The 26328-nt window shown below is 42.1% G+C and overlaps 2 protein-coding genes across 2 annotated transcripts in view; one reads left to right on the top strand and one right to left on the bottom strand.

Annotated features, from left to right (window-relative positions):
* The window catches only part of LOC106081021 (sensory neuron membrane protein 1-like), a 30046-nt gene extending 23387 nt beyond the window's left edge, over positions 1–6659 (top strand). Inside the window, exons 8-10 of the mRNA XM_013242690.2 lie at positions 1882–1990; positions 5796–5936; positions 6633–6659. Of these exons, the coding sequence (XP_013098144.2) occupies positions 1882–1990; positions 5796–5936; positions 6633–6659 (277 nt within the window). The remainder of the gene's footprint in view (positions 1–1881; positions 1991–5795; positions 5937–6632) is intronic.
* The window catches only part of LOC106081022 (2-hydroxyacylsphingosine 1-beta-galactosyltransferase), a 91658-nt gene continuing 71483 nt past the window's right edge, over positions 6154–26328 (bottom strand). The window contains exons 3-7 of the mRNA XM_013242691.2: positions 23990–24173; positions 15488–15784; positions 14758–15422; positions 7013–7135; positions 6154–6940 (exon numbers count right to left, since the gene is read on the bottom strand). Of these exons, the coding sequence (XP_013098145.2) occupies positions 6799–6940; positions 7013–7135; positions 14758–15422; positions 15488–15784; positions 23990–24173 (1411 nt within the window). The 3' untranslated portion in view covers positions 6154–6798. The remainder of the gene's footprint in view (positions 6941–7012; positions 7136–14757; positions 15423–15487; positions 15785–23989; positions 24174–26328) is intronic.

The following is a 26328-nucleotide window of genomic DNA, read 5'->3' on the forward strand; positions in this document are numbered from 1 at the left end:
ATAGCGATAATCCGCTGTCCTACCTAGAGTATCGTCGCCCGCCCCCTAACTCGGACTGTGTAAACGTTTGTGGACGGCAGTCCTCCGGCCTTCACCGCCAAATCGTCTGCCCTTTCATTTCCCCTTACTCCGTTATGCGGATGCGGATTGTGCCATCCTCAGAGAAGGCGTTAATCTCCTTCTTACACTGCAAGACTGTTCGTGACCTTACCGTCCTGGTTGTTATTGCCCTATGCCAACTTTGCTATCCGTGAAGATGTTTACAATCGACCCACCTCACGCATACCTTGATCGCCGGATTTCCGCCTGCAGACCGCTTTATGGTCAGGCAGTCTAAAACAGATCTCAGTCCCTGGGTTCTCAATGTAGACCTCCAGGCACACTCTGTCCTCTAACTTTGATCCATCCGTGTAATATGATCTTCCAGATGGCAATACTAGAGTTCTGTCAATCCAGGACAGTGCCGCTGGCAGCAGTGCCTCGAACTCGCACTCGACCTCAAGGTTCATCTCAGTTACCCTATCGGAAACCTCTTCCCTTCCTTTCAGGTTTCCAATCTTCACCTCAATTATACCGCAATGGTATGAGCTATTCCCATCCCCAATTCATTCTCCCATTACCTTAAACCTCATAGCCGCAGTAGCTGCCTTACATTTAATCTGTATGTCAATGGGTGGGATATCTAAAAGTCTGCAGTGCCCTAGCTGGCATAGTCCTCATCACTCCGCCTATGCCAAGACAACATGTTCTCTGAACCTGTTGTATGGTCCTTATGTTGCACTTTTTCTCCATCACAATCCACCAAACTACTGAGCCAAGTATGGGTCTTATCACACTCCTGTAGAGCCAGTGGATTAACCTCGGATTCATACCCATTTTGAGCCTACAGCATAGTGCCCAACATCTTTGAGCCATCTCAGTACGCTCCTGATTGTGACACTTCCAATTCAGTTTCCTATCCAAGATCACACCTAAGTATTTGACCTTGTCAGATATCAAAATTGTTGTGTTGAGGAAACGTGGTGCGTTAAATTGGCTTCCTTTGTCTTCCTCGTGAACAGGTATATAACATTATTTTCTAGGTTAACATTGAGAACCTTAGGTCTAGCCCAGTCGTATGCCACCTGCAAGATCCATTTAGACCGTCAGCATAGCTGGTTCGGATCTGTACCCCTTTAGAAGTTTTATAACATCGTCTGCGTAGCAGACGGGTTCAAATCCCTCCTCAGTCAGCATCCGTAATAGGTTATTTATGGTGGTCATCCATAAGAGTGGCGATAAAATGACCCCCATGGTGTGCCTTGTGCTTTCACTTTCTCTCTTATACTTATGACATGAGACCAACAATTTATCCGCCTGTTCCTTAGCATTTGGTTTATCCACTGTCTGAGCACTCCTCCAAACCTTAACCTAATCAGATTTTTCGAACATATTGGGACATCTAAAAGTTCCTAATCCTATTAACAAAGGTAGTGTTATTAGATCGTTTCTATTCAAGAATTCAGCCAGTACTTGGTGGTGGGTATAAAAAAATAGCACTTAAGAAAAGAAGTAATTTTAATTTTTATGACACACACATGGATATCGTGTGATAGAAGCCTAAGGACGAGAGCACAGTGGGTTTCACTCAGTTGTGTCTGCAGCATGGCGAAAAGTAGCTTTCATGCTATATTCAGACTTGCGAAATTTAAAATCATGGTCAGAAAGGAACCACGAACAATACAATTTGCGTAGCCCTGCGTTGTTGCTTTCGTGTCTTTGCCAATACATTTTTTTTAATTTGTAAACAAAAATTCTCAAGCACTTCAAGGCTCAATTCTTTTCGAAAAAAATTCAAGTCATATTTTTGTTTTGTTAATTGTAATGTAACTTTCATTTCAGAACAAAAACTATCGTGAAGGTCTTTATGTGGAATGCTATAGTCATTGGAGTATGTGGTGCTGCCTTTTCAGCTTTGATGATATATCTACGTCGACAGGATGATAAAAAAGTATTTGATATTAAATCATAATTGGATATATATTAAAACAAAATCACAAAAAATTGAAATTAAATGTATTTAAGTATAAGTAAACTATACAAGTCAGGATATCAAAATACAAATACTAGACGAAAAAAATGTACGCTTATTTCTTGTAAGGCTACTTACCCAATGCCAGTATCCTTTCATATTGTTTAGCTAGGTTAGGTTGAATGGGTTGCCCACCAAAGGTGAATTCACTCGGAGGCCAGTTTGGCTCATTGTGGTACTCTAGAGAGAGAAAGGGAAGAAAAAAAATATGAGACCTCGTACTAGAGGTTATACATGAATAAAAGAAAAAAAAACAGAAGGAGTAAAGAAACCCGAAAGGGGGAAGAACCGCCCGTCCCTACGCAAACACGGATCTACCTACGAAGGAGTTTGTGGTACCCCCCCCCCGTCGGAACCATCCTGCTCCCTCAACAAACCTCAGAAGAGATATCAGAGGTACGTTTGTAAGTTTACCCAGATCACAGAAGAAATGGCTCCCCAGAAAGGAGAGCCTACGTATCTGCAGACCCGGACAGGAAAACAGCAAGTGCTCAATAGTCTCCTCCTCATCGAGGCAACTCCTACAGAAGTCATTGTGTGGTATCCCAATACGCGCCGCCATGCGGCCTATGGCACAGTGTCCGGTTATGACTCCAGTCTGAGAACTCAATGACCTCTTATCGAACGCCAGCAACTCCCTCGTCCTCCTCAGGTCGACCGTAGAGCCTTCGCAGTCCATCTACCGAGTTCCACCTCGCCACCGACTCCGCCCTGGTCATCCCATCTATGTGTTCAGTAACAAATGGCACGTAGGCAAGACCGATGACTGGTCCGCCCGGCGCAGACGAACCCTTCCTGGCGCACTCGTCCGCCCTCTCATTTCCTGGAATCCCCTCATGCCCAGAAACCCATGTCAGCGTCACATCGTGGGTCCGGAGCCTATCCAGAGATTCCAAACGATGCCCCACGCATCTCAATTTTACCATCCTCGACCCCAAGGCCTTGAGCGCCGCCATACTGTCCACATAAATTCTGAGTTTCGAGGGCGGTAAGCTCCTTACCAGAATTTCTCTTGCGACCACTGCAATGGCACAGACCTGAAAGACCGTACACTCATCCAGCAGTCTCAGAGACATACTGATGTTGAGTGCATCAGAGTAGATCCCCAATCCAGACCCTGACTCCATCTTTGGGCCATCTGATGACTCCATCATTTGGGCCATACTACACCTCCTTTTACAGCCGCAGGGTGACCCCGTTCAATGACGGGAGTCTGAACTCCGGTGTCATATATCTACGCGTGAAGAGCACCAGCTCTGTCTTCCCTGCGTTGGTTCTCAACCCATTTCTGGTAGCCCATCGTGACAACCTTCTCAGTAACCCTTCCATAATCTCGCTGATCGTCGACAGGCGGGCTCTGGACCTTCTCGAACTCCCTCGCACGCGGCCTCTGGCCAGTACTGGTCTCACGATGGCCGTATACATTCAATAAATCATCCAGGGAGTCACCCCCCACTTCCTACCGATTATCCTCCAGCAGGAGTAAAAAGCGCACAGTGCCTTACAGCTTCTTTCCTCGGTGTTCCTCTGCCAGGACAGTTTCAAATCGAGGACTATGCCTAGGTACTTCGCCTCCTTTGACAGCCACAGGGTGAACTCCGGTATCTTATACCTACGCGTAAAGAGCACCAGCTCCGTCTTCCCTGGGTTGGTCCTCAACCCATTTCTGGTAGCCCACCGCGATAACTTCCTCAGTGACCCTTCCATGATCTCGCTGATCGTCGACAGGCCGGTCTCTGGACCTTCTCGAACTCCCTCGCACGCGGCCTCTTCCCTACGGCTTCCCACCATACCAGTGCTCCATAGGCCAGTACTGGTCTCACGATGGCTTCCTACCGATCATCCTCTTGCAGAAGTAAAAAACGCACAGTGACTTACGGCTTCTTTCCTCGGTGTTCCTCTGCTAGGACAGTTTCGAATCGAGGATTATGCCAAGGTACTTCGCCTCCTTCGACAGGCGCAGGGTGACCCCGTCCATGGACGGGAGTCTGAACTACGGTATCTTATATCTACGCGTAAAGAACACCAGTTCCGTCTTCCCTGGGTTGGTTCTCAACCCATTTCTGGTAGCCTATCGCGACAACCTCCTCAGTGACCATTCCATGATCGTCGGAAGAAACCTGCCTCGGACCAGCAGCACGACGTCGCGATAATCCTCGTGCCGTCCCCACCGAGATCCACCAGGATTTCATTAATCACGAGTTTCCACAGAATCGGTGAGAACACCCCTCCTTGGGGCGTTCCTCTGGTCACCCGCCTTCTGACCACAGAATCTTCCAGGTTCGCATTCATAATCCTGCCATAAAGCATATTATTTGTCCATTGGAAGATTAAGGGGTGAATCCCCGTGCGGTCCAATGCGGGGTCTACCGCCCCAATCTCCACATTATTGAAAGCCCCCTCAATATCCAAGAAGGCCGCCAAAGTGTAGTCCTTCTGTCGGAGAGACATCTCGACCTCCTCCTGTACCACCTCGTGCAGGGCCATCTTCACCGACTTGCCTTTGAGGTATGCGTGTTGTGACCCACTGAAGTTCTCCGGCGTCAGTCCCCCAGTTATGCCCCACTGAAAGCCCCCTCAATGTCCAAGAAGACCGCCAAAGTGTAACCCTTCTGTCGGAGAGACATCTCGACCTCCTCCTGTACCACCTCGTGAAGGTCCGTCTCCACCGACCTGCCTTTGAGGTATGCGTGTTGTGCCCCACTGAAGTTATCCGGAGTCGGTCACCCAGTTGTGCCCCACTGAAAGTCCCTTCAATATCCAGTAAGGCCGCCAAAGTGTAATCCTTCTGTCGGAGAGACATCTCGACCTCCTGTACCACCTTGTGCAGGGTCATCTCCACCAACCTTGCGCCTTTGAGGTATGCGTGTTGTGCCCCACTGAAGTTCTCCGGCGTCAGTCCCCCAGTTTTGCCCCACTGAAAGCCCCCTCAATATCCAAGAACGCCGCCAAAGTGTAATCCTTCTGTCGGAGAGACATCTCGACCTGTACCACCTCGTGAAGGGCCGTCTCCACCGACCTGCCTTTGAGTTATGCGTGTTGTGCCCCTCTGAAGTTCTCAGGCGTCAGTCTCCCTCTCACCTACAGTTCAATAAGTCTTTCTAGTATTTTCATTAAAACTATGAGAGACTAATAGGCCTATAATCCTTTGTCGTATTGTGGTTTATTCTACCCGCCTTGGGGATAAAGACCACCTTGATTTCCCTCCATGCCCTCGGTATGTAGGACCATTCCAGGCTCGCCCTGAAAATCTGCTCAAGCCATGGCAGAGTGACTCCAAGGGACTTCTGCAACAGTGCCGAGATAATTCCGTCAGGTCCGGCCGATTTAAATGGCCGAAAAGTGTGGACCGCCCATGCTATCTTCTCCTCGTCCACGATGTCCCTGATGAGGTCATCCCTTAAGGCCACATTTGGAGGTATTGCAATGTCCTGATCGCCGACCTCTTCCTGGTCACCTGGGAAATGAGCCTTCCTCAAGAGTTTCATCGTCTCCAGCCCATTCTCAGTGTAAATGCTATCCTCTCTCTTTAGGGAGATAGGTGTGATGGGATCCTTCGAGAGCACTTTGCGTAACCTAAATGCCTCACTAGTGCTTTCCATTTCTCTACAAAATTTCGCTCAGGAACTCCTCTTCGCCTTTCTCGTTTCCTTCTTGAACTTGCCAAGGGCATCACGATACTCATCTCAGCCCTCTGCCGTGTTCTCCCTTTCTCTTGGCCTAGTTAAAAAGTCTTCTGCTCTCCTTCCTGAGCAGCTTCAGTTCCAGTGACCACCATGACTGGCTGGTTTTGCGTAGTGGTACTCTTTCGGGACAAGCCTTCAAAAAGGCCTATTGTTTAGCAAAGTATTGGGTTGCCCAAAAAGTAATTGCGGATTTTTCATATAGTCGGCGTTGACAAATTTTTTCACAGCTTGTGACTCTGTAATTGCATTCTTTCTTCTGTCAGTTATCAGTTGTTACTTTTAGCTTGCTTAGTAAAAAAAGTATATTTGATTAAAGTTCATTCTAAGTTTTATTAAAAACGCATTTACTTTCTTTTAAAAAATCCGCAATTACTTTTTGGGCAACCCTATATAATCTAAATGAAAATTTTACTTCACAATATTTTTTTATTGGCTACATGTCATTTCAACACTACATCTAATATTTTTACTACATAATTATATACGATTAAATTTAATTAATTTGTGAACAAAATAATTGACTTTGGTTTATTCTAAATATCCTCATTGTGTGTATGGTGTGTATAGTAGGTGCATAGGCGTTAAAACCAAACTTCAATTGGTTGTAATTGTTTTCCTTAATAAAAACCCCATCTCTTTCGTTCTTCACTTACGATGCTTGCTAATGTGAAAGATATTTACAAAAATTTTACTTATTTTGTTATCCTAATTGGAAATATATAACATACTAAAATAATTTAAAACAATGCTAAAGAAAGAGAAGAACGCCTTTGCCTTGCACTCATATATGAAAAAAAGCATATTTGACAATATTAAGCAAAATAATTACAATATCACCCATTTATAATAGACACGAAAATATTTTTAAAATGCAGATCTACAATGATCCACAAGAAATCTAACTAAACATATACATAGATAATTACATAGGTACATACAATTATTTGGGGGAAGGGGGGAAACTTACCACTAAAACTACTTTTAGTTTGTTTTACTAATACAAAATGGAATTATTATCTGTTTTAGACTTGTAACAAATGTTTATAACTTTTTAGCTTTTGTGGGGGTATGTAACGATCTTATCACATCGAAACGTAAAAGGAAACGTCTTATAAGGAAATAGATCAGATATATTGTGGCCATATACAAGGCAGCGACATCTATCAGGTAATATTGCAACCAACTGTATGAGAGAGAAAAAGGAAAGAAAACGATTTTGTAATGAACAGAGGCATTAGATTCAAGGATTTTATACTTCATGTTGCGCGCTGGTGACTGCAAATGATAGGCACCCTTATGACGCAGCACATACTCCGTCCAATACACCGAGGTCTCCAAAGGTGTGGTACGTTGATCCAATAGCAAACGTTGACGGAATCTGCAAACACAAATAAATATGTATTGATTTAGGTACACTGAGACAAACTCGCAGTAAAAGTAAGAAGAAGTAAAAGCGTGCAAAGTTCGGCCGTGCCGAATCCTATATGCCCTCCACCATGGATCGCCATTTGTCGAGTTCTTTTCCCGGCATCTCTTTTTAGGCAAAACAAGTAAAAAGGCATTAAGTTCGGCCGGGCCGAACTTTGGATACCCACCACCTCGGGTATATATGTAAACCACCTTTCATCAAAATTCGGTGAAAATTTCATACCTTATGTCCGATATCAGTTATATCAAAATATGTTCCGATTTGGACCAAATGCTAACAAGTACAGCAGCTATATCTAAAAATAAACCGATCTGAACCATATACGACACGGATGTCGAAAAGCCTAACATAAGTCACTGCATCAAATTTCAGTGAAATCGGATTATAAATGCGCCTTTTATGGGGCCAAGACTTTAAATCGAGATATTGGTCTACATGGCAGCTATATCCAAATCTGGACCGATTTGGGCCTAGTTGCATAAAAATGTCGAAGACCCTAACACAAAGCATTGTCCCAAATTTCGGCGAAATCGGACAATAAATGCCTCTTTTATGGGCCCAAAACCTTTAATCGAGAGATCGGTCTATATGGCAGCTGTATCCAAATCTGGACCGATCTGGGCAAAATTGAAGAAGGACGTCGAAGAGCCTAACACAACTCACTGTCTCAAATTGCAGCGACATCGGACAATAAATGCGTCTTTTATGGCACCAAAACCTAAAACCTAGATATCGGTCTACATGGCAGCTATATCCAAATCTGGACCGATCTTTGCGATATTGCAGAAGTATGTCAAGGGGCTTAATTTAACTCAATGTCCCAAATTTCGGCGACATCGGACAATAAATGAGCATTTTATGGGCCCAAAACCTTAAATCAAGAGATCTGTTTATATGGCAGCTATATCCAAATCTGAACCGATCTGGGCCAAATCGAAGAAAGATGTCGAAAGGCCTAAGACAACTCACTTCCCAAAGTTCAGCAAAATCGAAAATAAATGTGGCTTTTATGGGCCCAAAACCTTAAATCAAGAAATCGGTCTATATGGCAGCTATATCCAAATCTGAACCGATCTGGGCCAAATCGAAGAAAGATGTCGAAAGGCCTAAGACAACTCACTTCCCAAAGTTTAGCAAAATCGAATAATAAATATTGCTTTTATGGGCCTAAGACCCTAAATCGGAGGATCGGTCTATATGGCAGCTATATTCAAATCTGGACCGATCTGGGCCAAATTGACGAAGGATGTCGACGGGCCTAATACAATTCACTGTCCTAAATTTCAGCGAAATCGGATAATAAATGTGGCTTTTATGGGCCTAAGACCCTAAATCGGAGGATCGGTCTATATGACAACTATATCCAAATCTGGACCGATCTGAGCCAAATTGACGAAGGATATCGAAGGGCCTAACACAATTCACTGTCCTAAATTTCAGAGAAATCGAATAATAAATGTGGCTTTTATGGGCCTAAGACCCTAAATCGGAGGATCGGTCTATATGACAACTATATCCAAATTTGGACCGATCTGAGCCAAATTGGCGAAGGATATCGAAGGGCCTACCACAACTCACTGTCCCAAATTTCAGCAAAATCGGATAAAAAAAGTTGCTTTATGGGCCTAAGACCCTAAATCGGCGGATCGGTCTATATGGGGGCTATATCAACATATAGTCCGATATAGCCAATCTTCGAACTTAACCTGCTTATGGACAAAAAAAAGAATCTGTGCAAAATGTCAGCTCAATATCTCCATTTTTAAAGACTGTAGCGTGATTTCAACAGACAGACGGACGGACATGTCTAGATCGTCTTAGATTTTTACGCTGATCAAGAATATATATACTTTATAGGGTCGGAAATGGATATTTCGATGTGTTGCAAACGGAATGACAAATGAATATAAAAAGGATTTAAGAAAAGATTTGCTCTGCTATTAGAGCGATATCAAGATATGGTCCGGTTTAGACCACAATTAAATTATATGTTGGAGACCTGTGTAAAATGTCAGCCAATTCGAATAAGAATTGCGCCCTTTGGGGGCTTAAGAAGTATAATAGAGAGATCGATTTATATGGGAGCTGTATCGGGCTATAGACCGATTCAGACCATAATAAACTCGTATGTTGATGGTCATAAGAGAATCCGTCGTAAAAAAATTTCAGGCAAATCAGATAATACTTGCGACCTCTAGAGCCTCAAGAAGTCAAGATCCAAGATCGGTTTATATGGCAGCTATATCAGGTTATAAACCGATTTGAACCTTATTTGACACAGTTTTTGAAAGTAAGAATAAAATACGTTTTGCAAAATTTCAGCCAAATCGGATAGAAATTGCGCCCTCTAGAAGCTTAAGAAGTCAAGTCCCTAGATCTGTTTATATGACAGCTATATCAGGTTATGAACCGATTTGAACCGTACTTGGCACAGTTGTTGGATATCATAACAAAACACATCGTGCAAAATTTCATTCCAATCGGATAAGAATTGCGCCTCCATAGGTTCAAGAAGTCAAGACCCAAGATCAGTTTATATGGCAGCTATATTAGGTTATAAACCCATTTGAACCATACTTGGCACAGTTGTTGGATATCATAACAAAACACATCGTGCAAAATTTCATCCCAATCGGAAAAGAATTGCGCACTCTAAAGGCTCAAGAAGTCAAGACCCAAGATCGGTTTATATGGCAATTATATCAAAACATGGACCGATATGGCCCATTTACAATACCATCCGACCTACACTAATAAGAAGTATTTGTGCAAAATTTCAAGCGGCTAGCTGTACTCCTTCGGAAGACATGGCTAGATCGACATAAAATGTCGCGACGATCAACGATACTTTATGGGGTCTCAGACGAATATTTCGAGTAGTTACAAACAGAATGACGAAATTAGTATACCCCCCATCCTATGGTGGAGGGTATAAAAAAGTAGCTTTTCTGCCAACAGGTCGATAGCGTTAATGACTCCGCCAAGATAAAAAAGTTTCTCTCAAAAACCCATGTCCAAACTGATTCTTTAGTAGACGACATGGGAGTGAGAGAAGAGACAACGGAGGACATGTTGATGCTTTTGATGAAAACCCATTTTCCACAGGATACGACAAGAATCACGGAGACATCGGAATCTTGGAATAATGACGTTGATCGAAAGTTTATCATTACAGTATTTAAGGTGAAAGAATCCATGAGAAGCTTCAAACCATTTAAGTCACCCGGACCTGATGGAATATTTCCGGAATCTTGGAATAAAGACGTTGATCGGAGGTTTATCATAACAGTATTTAAGATGAAGGTATCCTTAAGGAGCTTCAAACCATTTAAGTCACCCGGACCTGATGGAATATTTCCGGCAGAAAGAAGCAGACTATCTGGCGCCTCGTCTGGCCAAAATTTTCACAGCGTGCCTAGGACTTGCATACGCTCCGAAAGCCTGGCAGGAAGCAAGGGTGGTGTTTATACCCAAGCCCGACTAAGCAAGTTATGAGACACCAAAGGCCAACAGACCCATAAGCCTTACGTCTTTACTACTCAAAACCATGGAATGTATTGTGGACACCATGATAAAGAATAGGACATCCAGCGAACTGCTCAAATACAAACAGCATGACTATGTCAAGGGAAGCTTGATGGAGACTGCTCTGCACGAGGTGGTGCATAAAATAGAGGAATCCTTCGATGCCAAAACGTACACACTGGCGGTATGCATTGACATCGATGGGGCTTTTAATAACGTGCAGACCGACACACTGATCCAATTCTTAGACCAGTACCGAGTATACCCCGGTCCTTAGAGACTGGATAAACCATAAGTTAAAAAACAGGTGGATAAATTGTGTGTCCCATGGCATAAATATAAGGGAGAAAGTGGCACAAGGCACGCCACAGGGGGCATTTTATCGCCACTCCTATAAATGACCTATTACGGATGCTGACTGAGGTGGGATTTGAACCCGCCTGCTACGCAGACGATGTTATAATACTTCTAAGGTGTAAGGATCCGAACAAGCCATGCAGAAGGGCCGAAAGGGTCTTGCATATGGCATATGACTGGGCTAGACCCAAAGGTCTCAATGTAGACCCAGAGAAGACTAAAATATGTCTGTTCACGAGGAGGACGAAGGTGGGCCAATTTAACGCACCACGTTTCCTCAATAAGACGATGTCGATATCTGACAAGGTCAAATACTTAGGTGTGATCTTGGACAGGAAACTAAATTGGAAGTGTCACATTCAGGAGCATACTGAGAAGGCTCACAGATGTTGGGCACTATGTAGACGGGCCGTAGTCTCGAAATAGGGCCTGAATCCGAGGATAGTCCACTGGCTCTATAGGAGCGTTATCAGACAAATACTTACTTACGCCTCTGTAGTTTGGTAGACTGCTATGGAGAAAAAGTGCAACATAAGGACCATACAACAGGTTCAGAAAAAATGTTGTCTTGGCATAAGCGCAGCGATGAGGACCACGCCCACTAAGGTACTGAAGACTTTTCTAGATATCCGACCTATCCGATATACAGATTAAGTGTAAAGCAGCCACTGCGGCTATAAGAGATTAGAGGCGATGGGAGCATGAATTGAGGATGGAGCTCCCATCCTCAATTCATACCATCGCGGTATAATCGAGGCGACGAAACCTGGAAGATAGGGAAGAGGTTTCCGATCGGATACCTGAGATGAACCTTGAAGTCGAGTGCGAGGCACTGCCGCCAGCGGCACAGTCGGAGTCATGTTACACGGATGGATCAAAGCTGGAGGACAGAGTGGGCTTAGGGGTCTACATTGAGAACCCAGGGACTGAGATCTGTTTTAGACTGCCTGACCATAATACGGTCCTGCAGGCGGAGATCCGGGCGATCACGGAATGTGTGAAGTAGCCCTCTGCTAGAGGGCAGAGTGGGCCTGGGGGTTTACATTGAGAACCCAGGGACTGAGATCTGTTTTAGACTGCTTGACCATAATACGGTCCTGCAGGCGGAGATCCGGGCGATCACAGAATGTGTAAAGTGGTGTGGTGCTAACGCGAGGACGTCCAGTGTGAACATCTTTAACGACAGTAAAGTTGCCATAACAGTATTAACAACCAGAACGGCAAGGTCACAACCAGGACGGTAAGGTCACGAATAGTCTTGCTTGTAAGAATGAGATTAAGGATGAGGATGGCACAATCCGCATCGTTTGGGTGCCGGGTCATAACGGAGTAAGAGGAAATGAAAGGGCAGACGATTTGGCGGTGAAGGCCAGAGGACTGCCGTCAACAAACTTGGTTAACACGAAGCCTTTCGGGTCGACGCAGACCGAGTTAAGAGAGTGGGCGACGAATGCGCATGCAAACCTGTGAAACAGCGAAACGGTCGGTAGGACGGCGAAAATCCTATGGGGGGATCCAGATCGTGAGAAGACGAGGCTATTACTGAAACGAAGTAAGAAGGAGGTTATTGGTATCATAACGGGACACATAGGACTACGAGCTCACTTATGTAAAATCGGTGCGGCAAGTGATAGCATGTGTAGGCCATGCGGGGAAGTTGATGAGACATTGGAGCCTTTCTTTTGTCATTGCTTGGATTTGCGTCTAACAGATACCGGCACTTAGGTAGAGATACACTACCACACATGAACCAACTTAGGGGAGTGGTATTGAAAACAATTAAGGATTTTGTAAGCAGCATGGAATTCCTAACTTAAAATTTTCTTTTTAGAGGTTCCTTTATAGTTGTTAGAGCGCACAACAAGCCGATTACTGGCTTATGTGCATGTCCATAGTGACATTGGGCAGATTAATATCTGCACCCTCTTTTCAACTTAACCTAACCTAACAAAAAAGTAGCAGCTATATATCTATATAAAGGAATCCATAAGGTCAAATAATTATGCCCAGATCATAGAACCGAAAACAGTGGATAAGATTGCAATCTGTCAAGCATGGCGTAATCGCTTGTTGAAAGGGACAGATTGCAATAGCAATCATCAGCAAACATATAAGAGAATATTCTACGAGTATTCCTAATACTCGTAGAACTACAGTCCAGTTTGAATCAATAAAATATGTGGTAGGGTTTTGATTTCGATGTTGTAGGAGTCGTACGACTTTCCAACTGATTGAAGCTGTTTTCGTGATTGAAAACGTTACAGCAATTCACGATAGTGGATGCTGCTGCGTCAAAGCTGCAACTCCTTCTTGAATTGCTCCCTCCATCCACTGCCCAGACTGTTTTGTATACCCTCGCATATAGGTTGGGGGTATACTTATTTCGTCATTCCGTTTGTTACACCTCAAATAATTGTCTAAGACCCCATAAAGTATTTATAACATGACTTCCGTTACTTGCAATAGTTGTAACAAGTATGGTCCGAATCGGCTCAAAACCTGATATAGCTCCCATATAAACCGATCTCCCGATTATACTTCTTGAGCTTCGAGAAGGCGCAATTCTGTTGATGACTTCTCCTATTACCACCTACAGATGTACCAAGTATGTTCAGAGTCGGTCTATAACTTGATATAGATCCCATATAAGCCGATCTCCAGATTATACTTCACACAACACCTCACGCATTCCGTGATTGCCGGATCTCCGCCTGCAGGATCATATTATGGTCAGGCACTCTAAAACAGACCTCAGTCCCTGGATTCTCAATGTAGACACCCAGGCCCATTCTGTGCTCAAGCTTTGAGCCATCCGTGTAACATGATCTTCCAGATGGCAATACTAGCGTTCCGTCAATCCAAACCGCTGGCAGCAGTGCCTCGCACTCAACCTCAAGGTTCATCTCAGATATCCGATCGGAACCCTCTTCCCTTTCATCCAGGTTTCCTATCGTCGCCTCGATTATACCGCGAAGGTATGATCTGCTCCCATCCTCAATCCATTCTCCCATCGCCTTAAGCCTTCCTTCCTAACTCTGATCTTACGGTGCCCAGTCAGAATGGTGGTGCTGTCCGAGGTACACACCTAAGCCAGAGCCGAGCCCCGAATTACCGCACGGCCAGTCGTTAACTCAATACCAGCCGAAACCTTCCGAGAACCTACTAATCCCGATTCGCCCGAATACCGAAGCAGTCCACCGAATACCAAAACGACCCGACCCAGTGGTTTAATTCCCGGGACCGGCACCTACCGGCCGAAGCGCCACACTGAAACTTGTCACCATCCTGCACCTAAAAGCTTAGAACACCATTGTGAGTTGCGATAACTAAAGTATATTATCAATAAAACCTAGATTGCGTATCCCGAAGGAAATATTTAAGTGTGTTATTATTGAAGGTTTGTGGGTCCTTAAAGGTAAAACCCTGGACAACTGCTGGCTACCTCAGCCGAAGATAAAACCACGTTACAAACCTCAAAAATGTTGCCAGCTTTAGGAGGGGAAAACCACCTCTGAATTTTCAGGATTCGAACCCAGGCGTTCAGCTTCATACGCGGACATGCTAACCTCTGCTCTACGGTGCCCTCCGCTTATATACATATGTTCCTTACTCAAGTTATAAGAAGTTATGAAATACATCTTACCTCTCACTCTTTAGATTAATGAAACCTTCGCAAAAAACAATCTTACCTTGCCGCATTCCTATACTGAGGATCATGTATGACCTTCATGATGGACTTGTACAATTGTACCGCTGTCAAAGTTTCCAAATCCAATTTGATGGCATAACCATCCAACTCAGCTTTGGCCGAATTCACATCGTGATCACAGAATACTGGCATTGTCACCACAGGCACACCATGAAAGACGGTCTCATACATACTCAGCAGGCCACCATGGGTGACAAAAGCACGCAGCCGGGGATGACCCAATATATCCTGTTGTGGTAACCAACGACTCAGCATTACATTATCCGATAGATCATCTATTTCGGCAGCACTACCTTCATATTTCCACAAAACATGATAGGGCAAGCGGGCAAAGGTTTGCACCAACAAATGACGCAGGGTTATGGGCATATTTGCAGCCTTCACCGAAGAACCCATGGAGACATAGATGAAGCCTGATTCTCCAGCTGAATTAATGAAATCTTCCAAATCCTTGGGCAAAGGTTTGGCGGGCTTACAATGAATACAAGCCACCTCTGCCACATTGGGGTTCAAAGCACGGGGATAGGAAACAACAGCATGACCATTTTGTAAAATGAAGCTGACATTTCGGGAGATGTCATAGGGATGGGGTATATGATTGCCCAAACGCTCCTTCATAACACGATAGACACAAGCCATGACGAACTGAAAGGAAGCGAAAAAAGGAAAACCCACTTAAAATGGAGAAATAGAATAAACTACCAACTTACCTTATGCACCACATCCGAAGTTATTTGAATGGCCGTATTCATAGCTCTCTCCAGTATGTTCATGTTATCCGTAAAACTCGAATAGAAATTTGGAGTTACAGAAAATGAACCAGGATTGCCCGAGTTAGATAAACTGCCTGTGTAGAAACCCACGGTGTTGATGTACATGAAAGGTATCTTATATTGATAGACCATGCCCAGGGCACACTCGGGATAGGCACCATCCAGTATGGCCAAATCAAAGTTGCGATTCATCAGAGCCTGGGTTTCGGCATCCTCCAACATGGCATCACATGACTGGAAATTGACAAAAAAAAAAAAACAAATCATTTTCAATGTCCTGCCTGGATTTTAATCGATACGACTTTAATTTTTTATGCATTGTTAACCTTGAACTGGTCTTAATGCGAATATTGAACTCCTATGCTATACCATCAGAAACATGTTTGGCAGCATCGACTTCAACAAGGCAAATATTGCCACTCAACTGCTGCAGTGACCGCATGCAACGCAAAATATGGATCTGCAGCAGTTTGACCAGCACTCATAATTATTCTGTCAAGTAGTCAGTATCACTTTATATCAATAAAAGACTATTTGGTGTTCTTGTTTGAAATAACTGAAAATGTATGGAACTCTTATGCTTCGCAATTTAGTTTAAAGAAAATTCCCTTTTCGGCACTTAACTTTGTCCTTTTAATTGTTTATTTTTAAATTTTTATATCTTTCAAGGGGGATGTTAATGGAAGGGGGGTAGCTATTTACAGAATGCAAAAGAAATGCAACGACTCTAATTACCAGGAACTGTTAATGATAAGACATGACAGATTTGAAAGGAATGAATGAGACGGGAAAGTCTTGGAAGACCGCAGGTTTTGGCACAAATTCCAAAAGAATATCCCTAACAGATTTGAAAAGTTGGTGCGAAATGTGGAGAACAGGCACAGTTCCGAATATAGACCTCAATTGGCTGCATACTCAACATCGCTTACAAACCTGCCTGCAGTGTATCTTTCACAGGAATCAACGTTACCGTAATTCCGACTCAGATCATCTTCCGTGTATCCTCTTGAACTCCCTCGTACGAGGCGTCCTGTGTACAGCCTTCCACCATATCAGCGCCTGTATGTCATAACTGGTCTCACAATGGGCTTGTGAATCCAGTAAATAATCTTTGGGTTAACTTCTCACTTGCTACCGAACATCTTCCTGCAGGATTAGAGTTTCGTTCCTCCGTACTGTTTTCCCAGGACAGTTTCAAATCGAGGAAAAAATCTAGGTTTTTCTCTCCCTTCGCCATATGAAGAGTGTTCATCACAAGAGATATGAGTCATGGAGCCGGAATACTTTATCTCCAAGAGAAAAGATCAGCTCCGCCTTCCTTGACGTTGCCCTCAACCCTTTTCTCGAAGCCCATCTAGACCTCTTCTTCAGCGAATTTTCCATAATCTCACTAAACATCGATAGCCCATCTAAACCACTTCTTCAGCGACTTTTCCATAATCTCTCACTCGACAGAAGCTTAGATACCGGCAGGGTATAGCTGTAAATACCACTCAAACTGGAACACTTAGATCCGATTTGTGTGGTATTCATTGCTGTCACGAGAAGCTTAACTGTGAGCTACAGGGCGCGTCCACATGTTGCGGATAGTGGAATGCCCCATACGGAGTAGCTGCAATGGCAGTTCCGGACAATCAGCGGTATCGAACGGAGTGTCTCAGTGAGAGGCCAGGCCGCACCGGCTCTTTCGCAAATATTGAGTGCCTATGATGCTCGATATGATAAGGCGAGTTATTGGCGCCTTTAAATAACCAACAGCCACCCTGTTCCCGCAGCAATCGGTCCTTTGAAACGGAACGAGCTTGCTCACCTACAGTAGCTTGATGAGGAACGGCGCCTCCACATGGAAATGTGGATACAACAACAATAACAATAAACTTGCATCATCTGAAAAACAATGCCAAATAAGCGATCTGTCCCTATTAAGATCCAGAAGGACTTTGTTTTTTAAAAAAATTCTAAAGAATCTGCAAAAATACTCCTGATTGAAAAGTTCGTCATGTCACCAGCCTTTTAACCATCATTTCTCCCAAGTTTGCATTCAGAATCCAAACGCATAGCATAAAATTCGCCCATTTGGGAATGTAGTCTAAGTCGGCGAATATCAACTCTTTTGTTGTTAAATGCCCCCGCGAAATTCAGGAAAACCCCCATGGCATAATCCTTCAGTTGAAGAGACGCTTCGGATTTCGTACCATTTCGTGAAAGGCTGTCTACACCAACCTACCCCTGAGATATGCTTGTCCCACTAAAATTTCCCGATATCAGTCCTTCCCACACCTTCAGATCGATAACAAGGCTGGATACCTCACAAATGTAGGGGATAACCACCGCTGAAAAATTTTCAGACGTTCACAACGATATTTGAACCCAGGCGTTCGGCGTCATAGCCTAACATCCAAGAGAAATTTCCGGTACTGCTGACATCTCTTGGAAGGGTAATCAGTATACCGGAGTATTTTGAATCCCTGAAAAAGGCAAGCTGCTTACACAGACTTATTAACGTAGATAATTTGATCGGAGGCCACCGTGGCGCAGAAGTTAGCATGTCCACTTATGACGCCGAGCGCTTAGGTTAAAATCCCGGAGCGAACATTAGAACATTTTTCAGTGGTGGTTATCCCCTTATTAATGCTGGCTACATTTGTGAGGTATCCTGCCATGTTTAAACTTCTCTAACAAGTGGTGTCGCTATGGGGCACGACGTTCGGGCACAACATAAAAAAGGCCGCTTATCATTGAGCTTAAAGATTAAACCGCATTCATTGATATGAGAGAAGTAACCCAAGTTCTTTAATGGAATGCTTATTGGAAATTTAGTAAGAAGTAGTAATTTGATCGATGACCACTTTTGAGAACTCTTAGAGACAATTCTTGTGTGTATTGCCTAAAAATTACGTATACAACAGAAATTCTTCGCCTTCTTCTTAAAACTTCCTGCGACTCCGGATATTCGTTCCGGCCCTCTGCCGGGTTCCATCTCTTTGCCTCACTAACCCTGAACAGTCATCCTTCGTCTAAACGACGACGCGCGACGGCTACTATTATTGTACAAAAAAAAGGCATGAAGGTTTAGGGGTAATAACCCTTATTCTCTCCTTCCTAAGTACGTTTAATTCTGGTTTTGGTCTCAAGAGGCGTTTCCCATTCCAGGATGCATTCAGAATGGCATCGCTTTCATCAAATTTGCTATAACCGCAGAACTACTGCTGGAATTAACGGCAAAATTAACTATTAGCAGTCAGCACACAGTTTTTGGTATTAATAATAGTCTTATTCTACTCTACTTTTCTTTACTCTACTCTAATCTACTCCACTCTACTCTACTCTACTCTACTCTACTCTACACTACTCTACTCTACTCTACTCTACTCTACTCTACTCTACTCTACTCTACTCTACTCTTCTTTATTCTACTCTAATCTACTCCACTCTACTCTAATCTACTCCACTCTACTCTATTCTACTCTACTCTACTCTACTCTACTCTACTCTACATTACTCTACTCTACTCTTCACTACTCTACTCTACTCTACTCTACTCTACTCTACTCTACTCTACTCTACTCTACTCTACTCTACTCTACTCTACTCTACTCTACTCTACTCTACTCTACTCTACTGTACTGTACTCTACTCTACTCTACTCTACTCTACTCTACTCTACTCTACTCTACTCTACTCTACTCTACTCTACTGTACTCTACTCTACTGTACTCTACTGTACTCTACTCTACTCTACTCTACTCTACTCTACTCTACTCTACTCTACTCTACTCTACTCTACTCTACTCTACTCTACTCTACTCTACTCTACTCTACTCTACTCTACTCTACTCTACTCTACTCTACTCTACTCTACTCTACTCTACTCTACTCTACTCTACTCTACTCTACTCTACTCTACTCTACTCTACTCTACTCTACTCTACTCTACTCTACTCTACTCTACTCTACTCTACTCTACTCTACTCTACTCTACTCTACTCTACTCTACTCTACTCTACTCTACTCTACTCTACTCTACTCTACTCTACTCTACTCTACTCTACTCTACTCTACTCTACTCTACCTACTCTACTCTAATCTACTCTACTCTGCAACCTCCAATTCTCCACAGAATTAAACCTTAAAGAACTCTACTGTGCTCTGCTCGTTTATTCGATATTCAACGCAGCCCTCCTCCCTGTTCGCTCCCTTTGCCTTATTATTAGCGTCCTTCTCTCCTTTTTGACTACCTTCAATACCGGTGTTCACCATGATTAGTTGTTCTTAAGCTGTTTGTTTGTTCCATATAGACTCAAAAACGGCTGAACCGATTACCTTGAAATTTATTTTCTAGAAAAAAACATAGGCTATATAATTTTTTGATATTGGAAGGGGGGCGGACCCTTCCATTCCCTTATGCCAAAAACACCACCCAAAATCAAAAGTCGACCGATGGTGACAATATGGGTATCAAATGAAAGGTATTGGAGACTAAAAAACAAATATCGTATTAAAATTTAGGTCCAAGTACCCAGCGGACCGCCCCAACTTCAAAATTCTTCTGAACAGATATATTCGATGTTCGTATCAATATGGGACTGAACTGAAAAGTATGCGGCAGTAGATTACAAATATAGCATAAAAGATTAGGTCCAAGCTATTGACTCAAAAGAAAGGTTTTTGGGAGTAGACTACGAATATGACATTAAAATTTGTCAAATAGGTTAATTGACACCTTATGACAATATGGGACTCACATGAAAGGTATTTGTAAACGAATTTGATATTCAACTTTAGTGCCAAGTGTTTGGGGTACACCCTAAAGCATCTCCTAAACTGAACTTCATTTCCGACTATGATAATATGAGGTATTTGGGAGGAAAGAAGGAATTTGATATCTGTTTTCAGTGCCGGTGCCCGCCCCAGCCCCAAAACTCCCTCCAAGCGGTTCATATTTACCGACTGTGGTAATATGGGACTCAAATTAAGTGGAGTGCGAGTGGAGCACGAATTTATTATCCATACTTGAGTCGAAATATGTGAGGTGCCATCCCTTCCCCAAAAAGAACATCTTATTACCCTAATTTTCAAAAAACACCAGATCTCGGAGATTATGATTCGTTCGAATTTTTTTTTTAAACTCTCACACTTACTAAAAACAAAAAAAAAGTTTCTATTGTTGGGGTCGGTTGCCTCGAGGGCCGCCTAAAACCCGCGTAAGGGATGTATAGACCAATCACGACAATTTAGAGCGAAAAAACGAAAAGTGTGTGAGAGAAAACAACGAGCCATGTGTTTAAGCTATTTAGGGTAGAAATTGATCGATTTTCGGGATTTTGATGCTCATTCCAGAACATATCATGCCACTATGGGGTTCATATTAAATGTATTTGAAAGTAGAGCACGAATATTATATTGGGTTGCTCAAAAAGTAATTGCGGATTTTTCATATAGTCTGCGTTGAAAATTTTTTTCACAGCTTGTGACTCTGTAATTGCATTCTTTCTTCTGTCAGTTATCAGCTGTTACTTTTAGCTTGCTTTAGAAAAAAAGTGTAAAAAAAGTATATTTGATTAAAGTTCATTCTAAGTTTTATTAAAAATGCATTTACTTTATTTTAAAAAATCCGCAATTACTTTGTGGGCAACCCAATATATTTTACTTTAAGGGTCAAGTGTCTGGGTGGCCCCCCATCCCCGAAATATCCCCTAAACCGGAAATATTTACCAATACTGTAATAAAGGACTTAATATAAAGGCATTTGGGAGAAGAGTGAAAATTTGTCAGGAACCGAGCAGGGGCAAACTTCTCACAGTTAAATGAGTGCTTTCCGATTTAAGTTTAAACTCATTTTTAATAGCCGAATCCGAATGGTGTGCCGCAATGCTACACCTCTTCGGGAAGAATTTTGTGCATTGCGATGCATGGCATGGTACCACGCAAATGTCGCCAGTAGTAAGAGGGGATAATGAACGCTTTAAATTTTGTCCGATATTCTCGCCAGGATTTGATAGCAGATGTTTAGCGTCATAGGCGAATATAGGCTACAGTGGCGCGAATTTCATATCCAAATTCAGGGTGAAGCGTCTACACCCTAAAAAGATATAAGAGAGTTAATGACGGCGTAGCGGAGCGTACCCGCTTCGGCTAGTAAGTCTATAAATATAAATTAGATAGCTTTTTGCGCAACTAAATACCTCACTAATGCCTTCCAATTTTCCACAAGATTTCGCCTAGAACTCCTCTTCGTTCTACCGATCACCTTTTACAATCTGCCTAGGGCATTCGCCTCACCTATCTGCTGTGTTCTCGCTCTCCTTACTATGTACCTGCAGTTCCGGCGCATGGTTGGTCTTATGAGGTGTTATCCATTCTGAAGATGCTTTCAAAGGAACTTTGTTTAGGCATACAAACAAAATTAACTGAGGATTTCTATTCACTATCCCAAAAATCTAACATCGATTAGGTCATCAGACGAGGGAGCCCTAGTGGTTATTGCGATGCTTATGAGCTGCTAGAAATCATCTCTCCATCAGAAGTTCCCCTATCTCCTGGTTGCTCTCAAAGTTAGTTTCATCCTTTTTACTCAGCTAGATAGGCGATCTGGAATAGAGAGCACTGTGCCCAACCTAGATGCCTCATTTAAGCCTTTCAATTCTTCATAGAATTTCACTAAGGAACTTTTGTTAACTCTTCTCTTCTACTTCTTTAAGGAATCTTTTTTAATGGACGTAATGATAATAATAGAAGGCCACCATAGGGCTGAAGTTAGCATGTCCGCCTATGACGCAGAACGCCTGGGTTCGAATCCTGATCCATCAGAAAAATTTTCAGCCGTGGTTTTCCCCTCCTAATGTTGGCAACATGTATGAGGTACAATGCCATGTAAAACTTCTCTCCAAAGAGGTGTCGCACTGCTGCGTTCGGACTCGGCTATAAAAAGGAGGCCCCTTATCATTGAGCTTAAACTGCTGAATCGGACTGCATCCTTTGATATGTGAGAAGTTTGCCCTTGATCCTTAGTGGAATGTCCATGACAAAAATTGCAAATTGCAATTGCATTGGACGTAATGATAGCTCACTATCAACAGTGATGTTAGGACGGAATCGCCAGCTCGGGACCGCTCTTGCATTACTTCAGAGTGGATTTCTTGAACTGTATCATTCAGTATTCACTATATATGTCTACTCCCTTGTCCTCTATTCATTATGGGTTACACGACATTTTTCTTCTCTTTGCCTTATTAAAGAACATTTTACTTGTTACATGCCTTTGAAAAGTCTTCGTCAGGGGAGATTACTTGATACATGTGTTATCTCAGGGCAAGGATTACTAAGGATCGCCTGACTCGATAACAGCACGCCTAATCGGCTTGGGACTTATTCGGCTATATAAAAAGCTCTGTCTGTCTCCCTCTCTTTCCGACAAGGAAAATATAATGCTAGCTTTTTTTGACATTAAAACTGCCTCCAATAGCGTCAAACTAAATTTTCACACAGGGAATTGGAAAATTTGGTTGCCCAAAAAGTAATTGCGGATTTTTTAAAAGAAAATAAATGCATTTTTAATAAAACTTAGAATGAACTTTAATCAAATATACTTTTTTTACACTTTTTTTCTAAAGCAAGCTAAAAGTAACAGCTGATAACTGACAGAAGAAAGAATGCAATTACAGAGTCACAAGCTGTGAAAAAATTTGTCAACGCCGACTATATGAAAAATCCGCAATTACTTTTTGGGCAACCCAATATTTCTGTGCAAAAGTTTATCAATGGAGAAGAATTATGGCCAGCAAGGGATCTGTAAATTAATGATAAGAGATGTGTCACACCTGAGGTCTGCACAATTTAGTATTGCCTCTGGAGTAAAAGTGGTCGCGCATGCTGATGACTTTGCTATCACGGTGAGGAAAGTTTCCCACCACTCTTAGCAACATTCTTTAAGCAACATTTCAATCTAAGCGTAGCTCCTAGTAAAGCAAAAGTTATCCTTTCAGCAAAGGCTACAAGCATTCCAGAAAGGATACAGAGATGGTTCCAACTAGATTATCTTCTGGAATTTAGGTAGATACAGAAGTATGTCCCCAAAAGTCCATTTCGTCCTCTACAATTTTTTTGAAATATTGTACTGCTCAAATCAATAGATCTAAAGTTCTGGTCTTGTTTTACTTTTTTTGGCCAATATACGATGTTGGACAAGTTTCTTTCTTTCAAAAAAGTTGAATATATTTCTCATTGTATGTGATAAAAATGGAATATTCATTTATCTATTTTTAGAAACACACACGTTTCTAAAAAAAAATATTCTTTCTAGCATTCACAAAGAGATCTGGTTTTCGAACACAAATACAAACTGCTAATTACTACAAATGATTAAATCTTCCATAGCACATGGTATAATAAATTATTATGGTAATTTTACTTCTATAGTTTCGATTAAGTCACACTCACCTGAAACGCATAACGAATGCCATCCCACAGAGATATTGGCATCTCACCTAGCATTCGAGCCCCCACCAAATCCCAGTTGGTGTAATTTTGAATGTATTCGACAAGACCAGATGGTGTCACTTCATGCAAGCCATCTATGTGGAAATCAGAGGGGAAGCCATTAAGGAACGTGATGTTATGACCTCTGAAATAATAAAATAGAAAAGATAAGATTTAATGTTTTAATATTTCTTAAAAAAAAAAACAATTAAAAAAAAAATACAAATATGCCCTCGTTGAACCAATGAGGTAACCAACTCATTACCTAAGAATTGGTATTAAGATATACTGGAGTGTATAGCCACCCGTAAGGGTAAAAACAAAGCGTGGCTTCACATTAGAGTTCATTTAAATTTAGAATCATTTAAATGATTCGGAAAACCTGCTGCAGAATGTATTCTGGTATTTGTCGAAAGAGGCAATACAATCAAATAAAAGATGATCAAAATATGTGTTGTCTTGTTTTATTGTCTTGTAGCATTAACTTTGAGCACACGTGCCGACTTCTTTGTTTCTTTTTCCCATACAATTCATTTGTTTTGACAGCTCTTTTAGGCAATCAAAAGAATGTATGATCAAATTTGCATTGTTTTCAAAAGAATGAAATGATATTCATGATTGACATTGATTAGCATTATACAAATTTAAGCCTACTGTTGCCATTTTATGAATGTACGTTTGTAGGCTTTTTATTAGAATTTGTCTTTTTTTTTTTTGTTTTGTTTTCTTAAAATAAAAAAGCGATTTGTACTCATTTGCAAAACTGTTGCTCAATTCAAATTGAGTTCGTGTCTTAAGTCTTTTGATTTGACTTCTATGCAATAATTCATAATCAAAGTTTGTTTCTTAAGTCTTTTGTTTTAATCCTTTTGTAATTCTACATTTCAACAAAGATTGTAGAGAATATCATACCTTTTTTAAGTTTAATCATAAAAACTGAAGAATTCTAACAGCAACAATTGTTTGTTTCATGGCATACATTAAAAGAATAATCAGCAGCCATTCATTTATTAGCAAAAATTCTTCCGATTTATTTTTCTCTATGTTTCCGGGCTTTTGTCAAATAAAGCTAAATGACAATCGTTTGTTGGCTAGAGTTAAAAGGCATACCTGCATCGTAGTACTGGCAAACGCTATATTATAAACCATCTAAATGGTTGAGGCATTACGTAAGTTAGTCCACTTAAGTTTGCGAATCCGAAAATTTTTTTAAAACCATCATCTGGGAATTTGCTCCTATATATCCTTCCAAATAAATCAATGCAGGACTTATTTACTGACCATGGCAATATGGGGCTTAAATAAAAGATACTTGAGTGTAGAACACGACTCTGATATCCAGATGTGGGACCAGGTATTTGGGGGGCCGCCCATCACCGAGAACATACCCCAAAGAAGACAAATTTACGATCATAGCAATATGGGACTCAAATGAATGGTCTTTTGAAGAAGCACGATGCTGATATCAATGTTCGGGAAAAGTGTCCATGGGGCCACACCATAACACCACCTAAATAGGAAGTATTTGCTGAACATTGCAATATGAGGCTCAAATAAGAGGTATTTTAGAGTAGAACACGAATCTGATATATGCTTTCAAAGCCAAGTCACTGAGTGGCCGCCCCATCAAATCTGATATCAAGATGTGCGACCAGGTGTTTGGGGGGCCGCCCATCCCCGAGAACATATCCCAAAGAAAACAAATTTACGATCATAGCAATATGGGACTCAAATGAAAGGTCTTTGAAGCACGAATCTGATATCAATGTTCGGGAAAAGTGTCCATGGGGCCATACCATAACACCACCTAAATAGGAAGTATTTGCTGAACATTGCAATATGAGGCTCAAATAAGAGGTATTTTAGAGTAGAACACGAATCTGATATATGTTTTCAAAGCCAAGTCACTGAGTGGCCGCCCCATCCCCCAAACCGGTCATGTTTGCCGACTATGGAAAAATAGAGCTCAAATGAAGGGTATTTGAGAGTAGACCATGAATCTGACATCAACATTCGGGACCAACTGTCTAGGGGACATCCCACCACCATAACAGCTCACCAAGACAATTTGGGTCTTCAAGACAGTGCAGCTCGATATTCATAGTTTTTAGGACCCATACCCCAAACCGGACATATTTGCTGGCTTTTTCAATAAAGCGTTTAAGTGAATGGTATTTGAGATTAGAAAACGAATTTGATATCCATTTTTGAGGACAATAACAATATGGGGTTCAAATATATGAGAATAGTAGAGCATGTTGCTGATATATTTTCAGGGCTTAGTGATTGGGGGACAACCC

The sequence above is a fragment of the Stomoxys calcitrans genome, chromosome 5 (assembly GCF_963082655.1).
Source record: "Stomoxys calcitrans chromosome 5, idStoCalc2.1, whole genome shotgun sequence".
In the NCBI taxonomy this organism is placed as follows: Eukaryota; Metazoa; Arthropoda; class Insecta; order Diptera; family Muscidae; genus Stomoxys; species Stomoxys calcitrans.